The sequence below is a fragment of the Pundamilia nyererei genome, unplaced genomic scaffold, assembly GCF_000239375.1.
Source record: "Pundamilia nyererei isolate P.nyererei 1_Seehausen unplaced genomic scaffold, PunNye1.0 scaffold00125, whole genome shotgun sequence".
Classification (NCBI taxonomy): domain Eukaryota; kingdom Metazoa; phylum Chordata; class Actinopteri; order Cichliformes; family Cichlidae; genus Pundamilia; species Pundamilia nyererei.
Genome location: NW_005187526.1, coordinates 334,941 through 350,896, shown reverse-complemented (window position 1 = coordinate 350,896; position 15,956 = coordinate 334,941). Strand labels below are relative to the sequence as shown.

General features: G+C 38.1%; 1 protein-coding gene across 3 annotated transcripts in view; it reads right to left on the bottom strand.

Moving 5' to 3' along the window:
* The window catches only part of vps13b (vacuolar protein sorting 13 homolog B), a 293,873-nt gene that overhangs the window by 235,269 nt on the left and 42,648 nt on the right, over positions 1 to 15,956 (bottom strand). For all 3 annotated transcript variants that reach the window (XM_005742923.1, XM_005742921.1, XM_005742922.1), the window contains exons 9-16: positions 14,680 to 14,775; positions 13,175 to 13,297; positions 12,555 to 12,692; positions 10,594 to 10,681; positions 8,515 to 8,700; positions 6,458 to 6,627; positions 5,267 to 5,461; positions 2,057 to 2,178 (exon numbers count right to left, since the gene is read on the bottom strand). In XM_005742923.1, coding sequence (XP_005742980.1) covers positions 2,057 to 2,178; positions 5,267 to 5,461; positions 6,458 to 6,627; positions 8,515 to 8,700; positions 10,594 to 10,681; positions 12,555 to 12,692; positions 13,175 to 13,297; positions 14,680 to 14,775 — 1,118 coding nt within the window. The remainder of the gene's footprint in view (positions 1 to 2,056; positions 2,179 to 5,266; positions 5,462 to 6,457; positions 6,628 to 8,514; positions 8,701 to 10,593; positions 10,682 to 12,554; positions 12,693 to 13,174; positions 13,298 to 14,679; positions 14,776 to 15,956) is intronic.

The following is a 15,956-nucleotide window of genomic DNA, read 5'->3' as shown; positions in this document are numbered from 1 at the left end:
AAAAAAAAGTGAAAGTTGTTTGGTAGCAGATATACTGAAGTGCCTGGAAACGAGGTTAGTAAAATTCAAAACCATCTGCAGCTCCGACAGGTTTAGATCTCAACTAATTGGGGTAAATCGGCTTCTAAGCTTGTGTTCTTGCACAGATTTCCTACTATAAACACTTAATTTGCGTAGACAAGTGTTGCATGAACAGTATATCTTGGTTGGGGACTTTAACCTGACTGTACTCTAACCCATGCGAGCTTGTGTGGGTTAAGGCTTGTTTTTAGAATTGTGGTTAGAATCAGGTCATGACTTTGTTTCTTTAGATCATAGCATGATGTACTGCCTTTCGCCTGCTTCACTTTGCCAGACAGGTTCTATTTAAGTGATTCCTTGATTCATCGAATCTAGCAGTAATTAGGCTTCAGTGTGGGAAGTGAAACTGAATCATAATCAGAATATTTTATTAATATCTAAGGAAAGGGCCAGGTGATATTGGATAGGACTCTTAATTTTAATTAAGAAAATCATCAGTTAAAAACTGCATTTTGTATTTACTAAAGTTATCTTAATCTAGAATTAAAATTTGATAATCTGAAACGCATGACCAATATGCAACAAAATTAGAAATGAAATACAAAGCACTATGTATCTTCAAATTCACGATGTCACTGGAAGCCCAAACCGGGAAATATTTATAGTGACTGACAATTGTGTGAGGCAAAAAACCCTGACTTTTAATGCACTGCCACAGCATATATGATGACATGTACCACAGTCCAGGTCAACTGCACCAAAGGTTTGCCCTCAGAACACTGTTAGTAATCCTGGGGGATCAATTCACGGTGTCCAACATGATTGACGAAAAAGTGACAGGGATGCTCCTGGCTGCATTTATGACCTGGAAAAGCCTACTGTTCTGGTGCTCATCTTCATCTTTATTTCAGCTATACAATTGTAAATTTTCAGTGTACAGAAAAAAAAAAATCTGTTTGGTTTCTGGATTGCAGCCAGAGATTCAACTCTCATCAGCTCAGCTTGAAGCTTGGGTTAGTTTGACACAAGTTGATAATTGTCCTTTTTGCAAGTTTGAACTTCATGAAAATTAAATATGTATGAGGAAGTAGCAGGACTTCCAGGAAGTCATCTAACATCAGCAGGAGTGCTACAGGTCAAGTATTACTGCATAAGGATACCTTTCAGCCAATTAGGAGATAGTAACTACCTTTAAACAAGGCAATGATTTTGTTTTTTATCAGCAGAGCTGAGGAGCTTTATGACTGAACCTCATGACTAATAGCGTTAATAGAGTTGTAGTTAAAAAACTGTTTATTTACCTTAAACACAGAAAAACTAAGAACTGTAAATTATTCCCCCAATTCTGTCTACAGTCTCCAAATAGAGTGTTTAATATGCTGTACCAACAGTTCCTCTTCCTTTCCATCTTTACTACTCTCACCGCTCAAATCCAAATGTGTCCAACTGTTCCATCCTCAAACTCTAGACATTGTCTCCTTTTCCTTCATCCCTTTTCTTTAACTTCTGAAGTCTCTTCCTCCCGCTAAGGGACATCTCCAATGAGTCATCTGTCTGGTAAACAACCAAAAAAAAAAGAAAAAGAAAAAAAAGGGGAGCAACTTTTTCATGTCCCTAGACAACACTGTCTTTCTTCCTCTTCTGTTTCAAAGTAAGGAAACTGTTGCAGTTATTCCACACTGACGGTCGTTCTGTTTTCCCACATGACTGCTGAAAAACTGCCTCATCCATCACTTTAAATACCCTCAGATCCACAACCCACAAGAGATTGCACATCTTTATATATATAGCCATATATGTGTGTGTGTGTGTGTGTAAACATTTCCTATATGTTTTGCCTCCATGATCACACAATACAGAAATGATGCTATCATTATTATGTTAATTTTTTTGTGCCTCACACAATTGTTACAGGCACTGGCCGGTGAAACAATAACATTTCTATTTTCATCATAACTTGAAATATGCCCTGCATGTACACTGGGCTTTTAGCAATTTGCAGACTTAATCAGTTATATAACTGCTAAAAACTCACCACAATGCAGGCAACTGAATCAGTTTTCCATAGAGTGCAGTACTAAACGAAGGGATGATGGGGATGAGAGGTAAAAAAGATCCTTTATCCTGGCATGTCAACCCTGCCTGGAACCCAAACACCTGCAAAGACATAAAGGCAAAGAAATGAAGGGAGAAGACAGAGGGGAACTAACACGCTGAAAAAACACTGAGGAATTCACAAATACATTGGGAGAAAAAAAGAAGATGATCATGTGATAGGATCACACCAGCACACACCAGACCCATAACATGCAGACCAAACCCACACTCAACCTTGGCCTTCATTTTGACCTTAAATATTTGTGACATTATTTCATCGACAAGTCTCCATAGACAGACCTATAAAAATGTGTCAAGGTACTCAAAAGCACATGTGTGGTAGTCCTTGTTACAGTAGGCTTCTCCACAAAATTTGCACTGATTAAATCTATATTCAGTCAGCCAAATAGCCCACATTTTTCTAGCATGGAGAAAGTTTTGGTTTGTCTTTTGTCCCCTAATTATAAGATTTAAATAAGATGCTGCATGATTTCATAATTATTAAATTATGGAAAAAGTACTTCTAAAGTAGGTGGCAGAGGGTGTCTCTAGGAGGAGGTGATGACAGTTTTACCAGCACCAGATATACTATCTTGGCTGGAATTTCTTTTTTTAAAATGTCCAGTTTGGTGGACTTATGGCCCCCAATACAATCCAGACACTCTTTAATGAGAACACATTTAATATACAGTATTTAGCATATTTAACACCCCAACTTTCATTTCCTTTGACTCTTACTACACAATTTTGAGACAATCTTGGACATTGCAGCACTATCCCGCTGAACATAATCTGTCCATATGGAACTGTATACCAGCCACAGTACTCCTCTCACAACAACAGCTGGTTTTACAAAATAAAAATTATAAAAAGGTTTACTCTCTTGAATTTGCATTAAACCCAATTTAACTTTTTAGCCTGTGCTTGACCTGTCACAGTTAATGGGGATAGGGTTAGTAATGAGTCTTTATCACTTTTTATCTGGCTACAGTAACAAATATATGAATGTACAAAGTAATGTTTTATAAAAAAGATAAAAAATGATAAAGACAGCAACAGTACTTAGAAAAATAAACCACTGTCTAACTCTGCTGTTTGTCATAGCAGGTGTGGGTCTCACAATCTCATTCTCATTATCTAAGCTCCTGGAAGCCACATATAATATACTCCCAGCCCAGTGTTTACATACTGTTGATAGCACATGGTGGTAAAGTCCTGTTTAATATTGGAGGTAAGAGATGATGGCTGGGCCTAGCTGTCCAGCATCCAGCTGCTGTAATGGTGTACTAGATCATTTTTCTGTGTAGATCAACAAGCCAGCAGACAAAATGCTGGAAAACAATAATTTATTTATAATAGGACAAATGGCCTATGGCTCTAATATATCAATTACTAGATAAAGATGTAGACATAAAAAAAGTCACATTTAAATTCAATTGCCCACACAAAACACTCAGCTTTCTATTGGAAACTAGATTTCTGATCGCTATTCAGCAGTTTCAGTCCCGATTCAAATAAACCAAACTTTAACATGACCATTAACTTCTGTGGTCTCTTGTTGAGCAAACAGACTGACTTAAAGCTTTTGCCTGCAATCATGTAAAAGTAGGACAATGGCTAACACTACCCTCAACACAGATACCTAAGCTCTGACAGCCAGCGTCAATAAAACACAGATTTAGATAAGCCTTAGTTTATACCCTTTTCAAATCACTTCCTGAATTGGGTGAATTGTAGCTAGAATGACCTCCACCCTGTCATGATCCCAGTGCAAAAACCCAGATGGAGACTGAGAGCCTTAATGGTTACAGACAACGATTGGCTGATTGGTCGCAATGATCCTTGGCCACTGACCAGATGACTGTTAACCCTGCAGTGACCCTGTGATAAGGACTACCAGCATGACGTACAGTAAACATCCTGCCTTAAAAACACACTGAAGCAATACCAGGCCAGAATGAAAAGATGACAAATTACACCCAATCTATTATCCAAACTCCCTAAAAAGTTGATTGGATTCTTTAGCAAAATCCTTTCTTTATTTTCTTTTGGAAATGTGTACTCAATGACAGACTAAGGACTTCAGGTAAACTAAAAATCAGAGGTCACACTTAGGTAGAAAACTACGGTACTATTTTCTGGAATGTTATATGCAGTTGTTTATTGCTCATCTTATGATGCTAGGCAACATGATAAAAGCTTGGCTGACAAATAATCTTGTCCGGTGGTTTAAAACTATTAAGAAAATGAAGCTTTTGTCTTTTGGTCCCAACTTCAAATTATAGTACTACCAACTTTAAATTTCAGTGACAGTGAATGTTATATTTTCATCTTCAAACTAGCAGCTAAAACTGTAAAACCTTTATAGTAACAGGGGAATGTCATAGCTCCTTAATACAAGTCTCTTGCACCCTATTAGTTGGCAGATGAAGCAGACCAGAAATGTACTGGTGCTCATCAGGAAACTGAGTGCTGAGATTTTTATGACCAGGTGAAAGGGGTCATCAAGGTCATTAAAGAGGTTGGCCCGATCATTTCAAAGGGAAGATAAGATCACAACTGTGACTGACCAATGAGCATGCTATTGTGCACAAAAATCATACTCTAATAAATAGTAGATGCATCGTTTTGTTCAAACTGAAACATAATAAACAGAAAGACAAATGTATAATAAAATAAAATGAAAATACCAACAGAATCAAACCAAATGAGTCCTGGCACAGTACTGGTTTCCATATTTATATACGAGGCTTAAAATCATGAGACAAACAAGAGAACAAGTGTGCAATTTAAAACTGTTTTATTCAACTATAGTTTTTGGGGGGGTTTTGATAGCAACTGACATTTGCTTAGTTTTCATATATTGTTAATGAGCCTGATTGCCTTTAACTTAGCATCAACTGTGTCCTTAATGGCAACAAGAATGATCTTAATCTGAATCAAATTCAATTTCCCTTATATAGCACCAAATCACAACAATCAGATGACCTCCTGTGTTGAAACACTTGGTGACAGTAGGAAAGAAAAACACCCTTTTAACAGGAAGAAAATTCCAGAACCAGGCTCAGGGAGGGGCACCCATGTGCCACTACTGGTTTGGGAGTGAGGAGAAAGAATACTATAGAGTGCAGAATATTCTCATACTTGCCTTGAGGTAGAGGTGTGCATAGCAGTGATGTAGCAGGTTGTCAGAAGGCTGGCTGAGACTGCTGACAGTGGTTACCAGCTCTGGGGCATACATTGGCACAGAGTGTTCAAAATTCACCTTTTCCACTTGGAACTGTACTGAAGGTAGTGGGCGCACTGGCTGAAATTCTGCCACAGAGACCAGACATGGTGCCACCTGGACAGTTGAAAATATAGAAAGGTTTAACAATTATTGTCAGTGACAACAAACATGACACATATTGATCATACTGTTGTCCAAGTCAAAACCAACCAAACAACACCAACACCCGAGCAAAGATACTTCTACTTTGCATTAATTTCAATACTACAGTTTTCTTTTCAGAACAGTAACATCAGCTTTACACTTAATAACTCCTGTTCATCTCCTTCCACCTTTTCTTAATTTCAAACTTGGATTCTCAGTAAGGAGACTTGTCATTAGCCTAGAATGATGCAGCGCCTGTCCCTGTGTGTTTTGTCTTAAAGTGGTGCAGCTGCAGGTGGACTGGCCCAGTCCTCTACCAGCTCAGAAGCGATCAGAGTTCACAGAGCTTTTCCTTAGTTTGGAGAAAACGACAGTCAAAAGCCACCTGCCCTTATTCTTAGATTTTGTCCCCAAGCTAGCCATGCCATGATCAAAGCAATGTCTACTTATGGCTCTGTACCCAGCTATAGTATGCTGAGCAGGCTAGATTAGTCAATCCTACGTACCTATATTTATCACATTCTGCATGTGCATTTATGTGACCAGGTTTTTGATATCGAGCTAAACAGATGCTCTCACATTATCTTATGGAAGCTATCTCCCTGGTATACAGCACCATACCCTTTGCTTCCCTGCGTGAAAGCACATTCTACCAGGGGAATGGCAACGTCACTGGCCCTTTTCATCATTTCAGGGTGTGCATCTATGTCCAACACTATATGTGTTCGACCAAGTGAACTGACTGAAAAGGAAGTGTTGTGTCTATAACTTCTGTTCTCTCAAGGAGAGGAACGAGGTATGACAGCAGGTTGCCCTGTCATGCAGCTGGACAAGGTGAACTGAGGGCTATCGAACTAAGGAATGACTGTGAGGATTGTACATGATCAGGTGGGGCTGTGCATATGCCATCGTAGGTCTTCTGACTTGATCTGGTGTGGTGTGAATTGAATTCACTGTTAGCACTACCTTGTGTCCCATGATGACAGGCATTAGTGTATGTAGGAGGTTGAACTCTGCCATTGAAACAGTGACTGAGACTTGGAACAGAGTGAGACAAGTGAGTCGAGTTGGGATGAATTCCTCCAAATGTGAGATCTCTTCTGGGGTAGCTGGAGAACTGTTGTCTTCAGTCATTTCTGGAGAAATAATGCCACAATAACAAGAAACATGTTAGCTTAAAAAAAAAAAAAACAACATAATGTAGAGATAACATTCTAAATATTAATACTAAAACAGCTGTTTTTCTAACCATAAGAATGCAACCTGTAGTGCATTACATGAAATAATAGTAAGGGAGTGGGATAAGCCAAAGATATTTGGATTCGAGACCAAAACCGTTTTACAGTGGAAAGGGTTAGCTGTAAAGCACACCAATTTCTTTGAGTGGGTGCCGTTCCTCTCCAGCCACTGTGCTCCTCTCATAGCATTAAAACAACGAAAAGGTCTTTTCCAACAAAAACCACCAACTCAAACACTAAATAAAAGAGACGTGGACTATAAAAGTGCTGGCATCTACATGTGCTATTCATTACAATGGCTGTTTCCCAGTAGCATTCTTTTTGAACTATTTCATAAAACCACTCATTCTGTCAATAACCAAAGAAATACCCAAAGAGCCAAGAAAAAAAGCGAAATAAGTCAACGTGAACCAGAGGCTACTAAGATCCATACTCACAGTAAGGAGTGACCAGCACAGTGATCCACTACACCAGGGTCAAAGGCAGACCAAACCTGAACCCTATGGCCTTGGGTCTGGTCCCACGTATGGGTCAGTGTCAGCTCTGCGGAGGTTCTGTTGGGCTACATTTCCAACTACAAGGTGGGCTCGGAATTTGATCTCAAAGCTGCTTTGATCTTTGTCCTAAAGCTACAACATTCAGCTTGATCTAGTACTGCTATGTCCAATCAATTCATATGCCAGGGCTCAAGTCAATACCCACAGTGAACATTTAATTTACAACACAGATGGAACTCCCATGATACACAGAAACATGACTATGGATGCTAAAAATAATGGAAAAAGAAAACATAACATAAGTATATTGCTGTTTAGAAATATCCTGTTCTAGCTCTAGTTCTCAAAGTCCTGTTACTTTTATTGTTCATTTATTGTTTTTAGACCATGTAAAGAACTTTTATCCAAATGAGCAAACTAAATGTAGTTTATCTTCTCAACAGGGCAACATGAAGCCAATTCAGCATCCATAGCTAGTTTGGGAAGGAAAGCTATTGGCAATGAATATAAAAAGGAGAACAGAGAAAAAGGACAGGATGAGGTGCTATAGATGCAAACTTTCTCCAATCAATAATACATACTAGATCTAATGTTTCTGACTAAGAAACAGAGAGAAAGAGCTTTTATTTAAGGTACCAAACTGTTTAAACTGTTAGGTTCTGCATAGCTAAATTATAATTTATCGTATCAAAATGATGAATGGTCGCTATAAATCCTTCTGTAATAGCAACCTTGACTTCCTCTTATCTACTCTCAATCCACCCCCCCAGAGGCTCCAACTATTCTGACCCTTGAGAGTACAAACACTTATAGAAACAGGAAGGAACACGCTGACCTACTCCGCTTCAGACAAAAACTGCTACAGTAATTACACCATCGTCTATTATCTATCACAGATGCTGAAACAACCGAAACCTACGGATGTTATCATTTCACAAAAATCTTTTGCAAAAGAGTTATTGCTACAGATATTACATACAGACACACATTCCATGTTCTTTCACAACATCCCAGGGATGAGCTCATCAATAGCTGTGCAGGGATGATCACTAACAAAAGGTGTTTGGCTTAACCTCCCTTATGTGGCTCAAAAGGTCACTCCTTTCATGTACAGCTGTGTGTTGAAGAATGGGTTGTGCAAGGAAATAACAATGCGATGAGAATATTATAAAGTGAAAACTGTTACAGTTTCTGGTCACTGAAAAGTATGACAAGAGATGTGAGTAAAATACCAGACCAGAGAAGGTATATTTTTTAATTATATATTTGTATAATTTTGATCTCTGACCTCGCTGCGCTTTGCAGTAGGGTTCATACTCGTGGTCCATGGCACAGGTGACCATCTTGAGAATGCGATGGATGGCGCTGCTATGCAACCTGATGTCTAAAGGTCCTACCACCAGCCTCTTGATGGAGGTCTCTTGGACTGCAGGCACTACCTCTTCCATGCTCATCCCAGAGAAATCCTGAGAGCCTACAAGTGGAAATACACATATATACATAACCTGATTAAAATATATAATGTATGTACTTATAAACTTAAGGACTCTTGTCTCAGTCAACAAAATTAAAACATATTTTCAGCTTTCATACATATAAGGTCTGTTTGTTTTACATTAATATTTAGCCAGAAACATTTTCCCATATCTCATTTCTTAATGAAGTATAAATATAGACTATTGTCATCTGGCATAAACCCAAAAAAGATAGATGTAGTGTAATGCAGCAGCAGGAGGCAGCTCACATAGCTGTGACCCACAGAAATGATGAATATTCCAAATGTCCACTTCCCTCCAACAGCTGTCCCTTCATTCATCGCAGGCCCCTGTTCCAGAGGTCCACTTAAAAGACTCAACTCTCTCGCAATAAAAAGGCAGAAATTAAAAATAAAGGAAGGGGGTGGATGAATGGCAGTGAGGGAGGAAAAGGACAAAGGGTCACAACTGGCTTTATTCCATTTACATTCCACCACTGTGCTGAACATTAGTACAGCTCAGAGTCAACAATGCGAATGTAACTTTTTTTAAAATTATTATTTCAAAGCAATGAGGGTGTAACTTCCACTAAATTTTGGAAATTTAAAAAGAGCAACAGGCAATGCCACTTCCCCTTCCCTTCTGTGAGATTTGGTTGCAATGGATTAAGCCTAATATCGACCATATGGCTGCAGTTAGAACGCTCACTGGAATGACAAGGAGGCTGAAATTAGGAGGATTTAGACTATTTAAAAGTGTCTCAATTTCCAAAGATTATAAAAAAATGTTTTTAATCTGCAGCGTGACTCTAATGTGAAGTCAATGGTAAGAGTGACCTGGGTCGGTTACTATTTCAGTTGACTCAGAGTTTATGTTAGACCTGTGGCAATGCAGACTAATTTGTTTAGTTGACACTGGATCTGGTCCGTATCCGTGAAGAACAGAAACACTAACAGAAAAGAAGCATTCCAACTGGCAAGGGTAACCACAGCCATCCCAAAGAGACTGACACTTATCCTGCCGTCAGAAATGACTTTGACAGCTCAGAATGACAGTATCAATGTTTTTTTTTAATTTAGATTATTATCTGTAGATGACAGCAGCTGAGGAAACAATAGCCAAGTCATGAAAAGCTAAAATGAAACACAAAAAAGAGGGAGGTACGTAGAACAACACAGGTGACATACTCCATATGAATAAATAAATACCTTTTGAGTTATTGAGTTTGTTTAACCAAAGCCAGTCATTTCTACTTTATAAAGCATGATAACCTAATAGCATTTGCATATCAATCATGGCCAATAAAACTGAGCTATTATATTTTTTCACATTTTAATTAAGAAGTTAGCATTTTGGACTGAAGGAAGCATTATTTATCTCTCAATGTGATTGTCAGAAATTCCTAACTTGGAAAAACAACACTTAAAGTTGCAACTAAAGAATGAGGAACGCTGTCTGTCTTAAGGCTTCTGCCAGGAAGAGTGACATCTAATTAGGCAAGAGAGGTCTATTCACTTTCTCAAGAGCTTACAGGTAAAGAGACAGAGGGAAAACAGTGTTTCAACAAGCACCAGGGAGAGAGAAACTCAAATATGTGTCAACACAGACTAAACACTTCTGACAGTTGCCCTCCAGGTAAGTTTAGGGTGAGAGTGAGGACAGAAAGGGTCAAGGACCAGGTGGCTATGACTGAAACAAGACAAGCTCTTTCTTCAAGTCTCCATGGGGCTTGTTTGACAGGGAGGAGAGACGAAAAGAGATGGAAAGAGCGAAAGAAAGAAAGGGTGAACCAGGCAGAGAAAATGGGAACATGACAGATAAAAAGAAAAAGAGAGAAGAGGTGGCAAGGTGACCAAACAAGCTCTGCAAGAGAGGATGAACTAGAACAATACCTTTGCCACTGCTGTCCTCCATTGTGTAGAGATAATCCATGTAGAAAGCACCGAAACGGTGCATGCCCGCTATCTCTGTATAGGTCTCCTGTCAAACAAAAGTAGAGCTGGGTAAATATCGCAGTAAGGGAGCAAACAAGCAGATAGCCTTAAAGAGTGGCAATGACTGGGGTCAAGGGAGATATGGTGGTGGGGGTCAAATTAGAGATAAAGAGTTACTAAGCACTGATCCACTTAGCTGGATATTTAGAGGGTCTTTTGTTTATTTGTTTGTTTTAGGGAAGTCCGTAATATTACCTGTATTAAAAAGTGCTAACTTAGTCTGGTTTCTTTGACTGATTTTTTCGTGCAAAAAGCAGTACGTTCAGTCATAATAACGACGCTTAAATAAGGAATTGACCAGATACCAAGTCTATTATTTATTGAGTAAAAGGCTACTGATAAAAGAAATTGAAAGTTTCCTCATTCAGCTGGATACATGCCAAAGGAAATATATATCTTATCTACTTGATGATAAGACTTTTTCCTAACAAATCAAAGCTGTATGACTGTGATTATGGTTGATGTGGTCATTATGAAAATTGTGAAATGTTATTCATAATTTATTGTACAAGCTATTAATAGCACACAATGAACCCGTAAGCAAAAAGTCTGCAGAACATAATGAGTTATTCATAATAACAATGAGTTTGTAACTAAGTTACACAACAATTGATTTAATGTTTAAAAAAAAACTATTAAAAAAATTAGAGGAAGACCTCATCAGTTTTGTTTTTTTGACCACACAGGGCCTACAGTCCATGCAAAGCAGAACATAGTGGACACATAAAGACATATACACCCCACTGAGAAAAATCCCAGCTGGTCACATCAAGGCTTCACCTGAGTGACAAAGCTAACTACTAAAGCATTCTTACATAGCCATGCTATTTATTTTAGGTCATTATTTACAAATGAAAATGAGATATAGGATAAAAACATCCAATTTATCTCATTTTAACTACCTGGGAGTTAGTGTATCGGTCACGGCTCATCATCATTAGTCTGCAGGTCAAGAACAACTGACCTTGTCTTCCACAGTATTTTTATATTTCTACACCACACTAAACCACTGATAAACAGTCAGAATGAGTGAGCAAGCAGGAAATTGAGCGAAAGAATTACACAGGCCCCCTTTACACATTTAACACCCCACCCCAAACTTGCCCACAGTTTCTCTAAACAGAGATTTCAGACTAGCCTTATCAGACTGGCAGGTTAATGAGTAATATTTATTAGGAGGTCCCTAATAGCTCTTGCATTCTTATGGATCAAAGCCATGCTGGTTTCAAAACCACTAATGAATCAACATTGAAACCTCTGAGTTGTAGGCTTTATGCATGAAGAGATGGATGGCTGGATTTCCAAACAATTGCATCATCGAGGGTCATGAATATTTCAAAGTAGAGTCAACACTTGAGCTGCAAAGGCTGATGAAGTGAGCTGAGAGCTATCAGAATGATGGCTTCAGCAGCACTACTTAGACAACCAAAAGATTCCTCTACTACACTAAATTAGTATTACTATTTTTTAATAGATCAATTAAACTTTTGTAGAAGAAACAAACAATATAAAAACATATAAATATTAAATATAATTAAACTATACTCTATTCAAAGAGTTTCTTTTTGGGTGCATGCTACAGGTGCTTCATTTAATTAAAACTGTGTAAATGACCAGCAAAGGTCAAAGAGTTTTGTTCCAGCCATATTGCATTTGGTTAAATACTTGATTGCAATGCTCGTCTTACTGTTTACTGTAAGTAAGGTAGATGTTTTCTGAGGATCGCAACATAGTCTGCTACTGCATTTTGTCCATCTATCCCAGAAAAAGGCAGTAATTTCCACTTTGGTTATTTTTCTGTTGGGGGGGGGGGGCTAATATTTTTGGGTAAAATAGCACAGACTTCTGGTTATTGTGACCTTGTGATTAGCAGCATCCAAGATAAACTCAGCCCTGACTCCATTGTTCTCTGGGCTCCGATAGTCAAAAAGAGAGTTGGTGAGATACGTCATTCCTTTACTACTGAGACTGTCCCCACAGCTGAAGAACACTGCATCCTGTACACAAAATGACAAATTCAAAGACAAATGTGAATATCAAAGAGGACACGTTTCAGGCTGAAGAAACAATACAATCCATACAACAAACAAAATTCAGAAAGATCTTTTAAAATAAAATGTTTATATACTCATCAAACACCTAAAAAGCAAAATCTGATCATTTATTTCATATTCATAAAAAAGGGAAAAAGCTCAGTTGACCCCATTATTGATTTAATATAGCAAAAATGCTAATTTTGTTAATATATATATTATAACATATTATATTATATTCCGTTCTATATTTTTTTAAAGGGGACCTTGAATTTGTTTTTTAGTAAAGTTCATCACAAGATTTTAACCTCTTCCTGACACTGGAGGCTGCTGGGACATTGCTTGAGTGTTTGGGGCTTTTTAAATTCTTTTAATATTTCTCAAAGTTCCTAGAATTTTAACTCTCAGTTAATATTAATGTGATCTTTTACAAATACTTTGGTCACCTCTTCACGGCGGTTCATGTTTTCCTCAAAATCTCGTACACCCATGATGCTTTTCAGGCAAAGTGCCCGACATCCCACAAAACCGATTTGGCAATCAAAGAAGGGCTCCCCCATCATGAGCACCTGAAATAAAATCAAAGAAAGACTCAGCTCAGATTTAACACCAAGAACACAGTGGACACAGTGTGCATATCATGTGTGTGTGTGTGTGTGTGTGTGTGTGTGTGCGTGCGTGCGTGCGTGCGTGTCTTTGTCTTTTAATAGAATAATTGATTATAATCAACAATAACAACTTTACTAAATGATGAGGGAATTTATTTGTTAAGCTGCAGAAGTCTCTGCCAAGAGAACACCAGGCATCTATGGGCCTTAAAACAATCCACTGACACCAATGGGAATAAACAACAGAAGACTTCAATAATTCACAGATGTTCTTTGACCAACTTAACTACTAAATTATTATAGATTTTAAATGTATAATGTAGTGTTGACAAAATAGTGGATACCAAGACTAGTCATGCTATACTGGTTTGTGGTTATATTGAGGTTGCGGGCTCATTTTGTCATGATTTAAAAAAAAAAAAAAAAAAAAAAGCAAGGCAGCTTCTCTTTTCGACTGAGAGTGATGCATATTTCAGTGCAGTAGCAGTCCAGCAGCTACTACAACCACAAAGGTGTGGTTTTCCCTCTTTTCTCTCTGTGTCTTTGCTTTACCCAGCAGATAGCTAAACAGAGAATCTAATAAAACATTTTATGTTTCCCCATACAATTATTATAAGGCCTAGTTTCCCCTTTTTTGCCAGACGCCCCCTTTCCTTTCAACACTCATATTTAGTTCTAGTTCAGGCTGCTCGACTTCTCTCGTTGAGACTAGGCATAAATTATAAAAATTGGAACTGGAAAACTCTGTTTTTCACACCTGGTAGAAATCTCAGGGGCACAAAACCCCTTTCTTACTCCAACCAGGTAATCAGAGAAAAGGGTTTAAAACTATTCTCTATGAGGGAAAATGGGTAAATGATCAGATGTGAGCTTGATTCAGATTCCGGTGTGTGTACAAGAAGCTAAAGATTAGTGAGTTGACAAGGCTTCGTTCATGTACTCATGGAGAGATTTAACAGGAACTTCAGCCAAACTGTGACTAATGAGTAAGTAACTAAATAGTATCTTTACTGATCTTCCCATGCCGTGATAGATAACAAAGTTCAGAGTGGATAATAGTAAATGCCACTGTTGTGGAACAATTCATGGTGGGGGCTGAAATCTATATCAGGATAAAAACGTCACATTTTCCTTAAGAATAAATGCATAGCATTTACTTTCTTTTCTCTCATTTCTACAATGACAACATCAATTAAAAATTACAATATGCAGATAACTCATTAGCTAAAAATTGTAACAGTTTAGTGTAACTGAGTATAGTAAAATTCATATCTATCTCCGTTCAGCCCCACAACAATGCACTACATCACAAATGATAGGGGAAACTATAAACTTAAACTTACCTCAATCGTGATTCCCTCTTGCTCTAGACACAGGACTTCCTTGGATTTGACCTTTTGAGGACTATAGTAGCTACTCTCTGACTGGGTCTCTGTCAACTAAGAGAAAAATAAAAATAAAAAGACTAAATATAATTTATACATAAACATGAAAAGTACAAGAAAAGAATAATAATCAATTTTTTTCCATCTTCTTTTTTTTTTTTAATTAAACAGTAATATACTTGGTGTCCCCAAAAAATGAAAGTATTGGATGATGAATACTGATGTCTTAAATAGTTCACCTGCCGTGATTTGGCAGGATCAAAAAAGAACTGCAGCAATAAACTTGAAATAATAAAATTCGATGAGAGAAAGGCCAGTTTATTCAAAATGTTAGCCGACGACATTAACGGTTTCACCGACAGTTAAAACAAATGCATGATTTGAAAAATAAGCAAAGGTTTTGGAAGTGTCCGATGTGAAGAACTAGAGAAAAATAATGGTTAAAACCACCAACAACGGCATCCAAACAAGATTTTCTTAGATTAGAGACTAGATGCTAGCTGTAGTGCTGTTTGGATTCCAAGAACATTCATCAACCCACAGGACATCCCCTCCTTGCTTTTGGAGGAGACTCTGGCCTTAGTGGGATGACTATAAAACTATGACTAAAGCGATTCACATACCAAGGGGAAAATGAAATGTGCAATTTATTGTATTTGTAAACTGACTATAAAAGGGGAATGGTTCAGCAGAATATTAATTTTGGTTGTTGAGTAATAGTGGAAGTAGAGAGGAAGAGAGAAACTGAGCACCTGGTCAAAACAGACCAGGCTTAAGGGCCACTGGGGATTTTCTCACTCACTTCTTTGGCTTAATAATTCAAACAGTGATGTAGCCTGGCCAGTATGTATGCTGCTTTAGAGTTGAGCACTGTGATCACACAGGTGTGAAATATCCCCGCTCTGTGAATACAATCAATGTCTGCCAGCTAAGAATATATGTATTGCACCACACAAGCTCCTGAACATATCTCCATATATCTTTAAGTAGAGCTGAGAAGAATTGCATGACAGCCAGCAGACAGAGAGAGCATCTGGTCAAGACTAGTCGGCCAGGGTGAGAAGGGTTCAACGCAATGCTTCTGAGGTTGGCTACTTTCAAAACAGTGGGTGTAGTGCAGAATGTGCAGACCCTAACCCATTCAACAGGAAGCAGGTGTAGAGGAAAAAGCAGCTGTGCCCTATTATCCATACTGATGGAGCAGACTCTCTCGCCCTCATTCCCTTCCCCTTTTT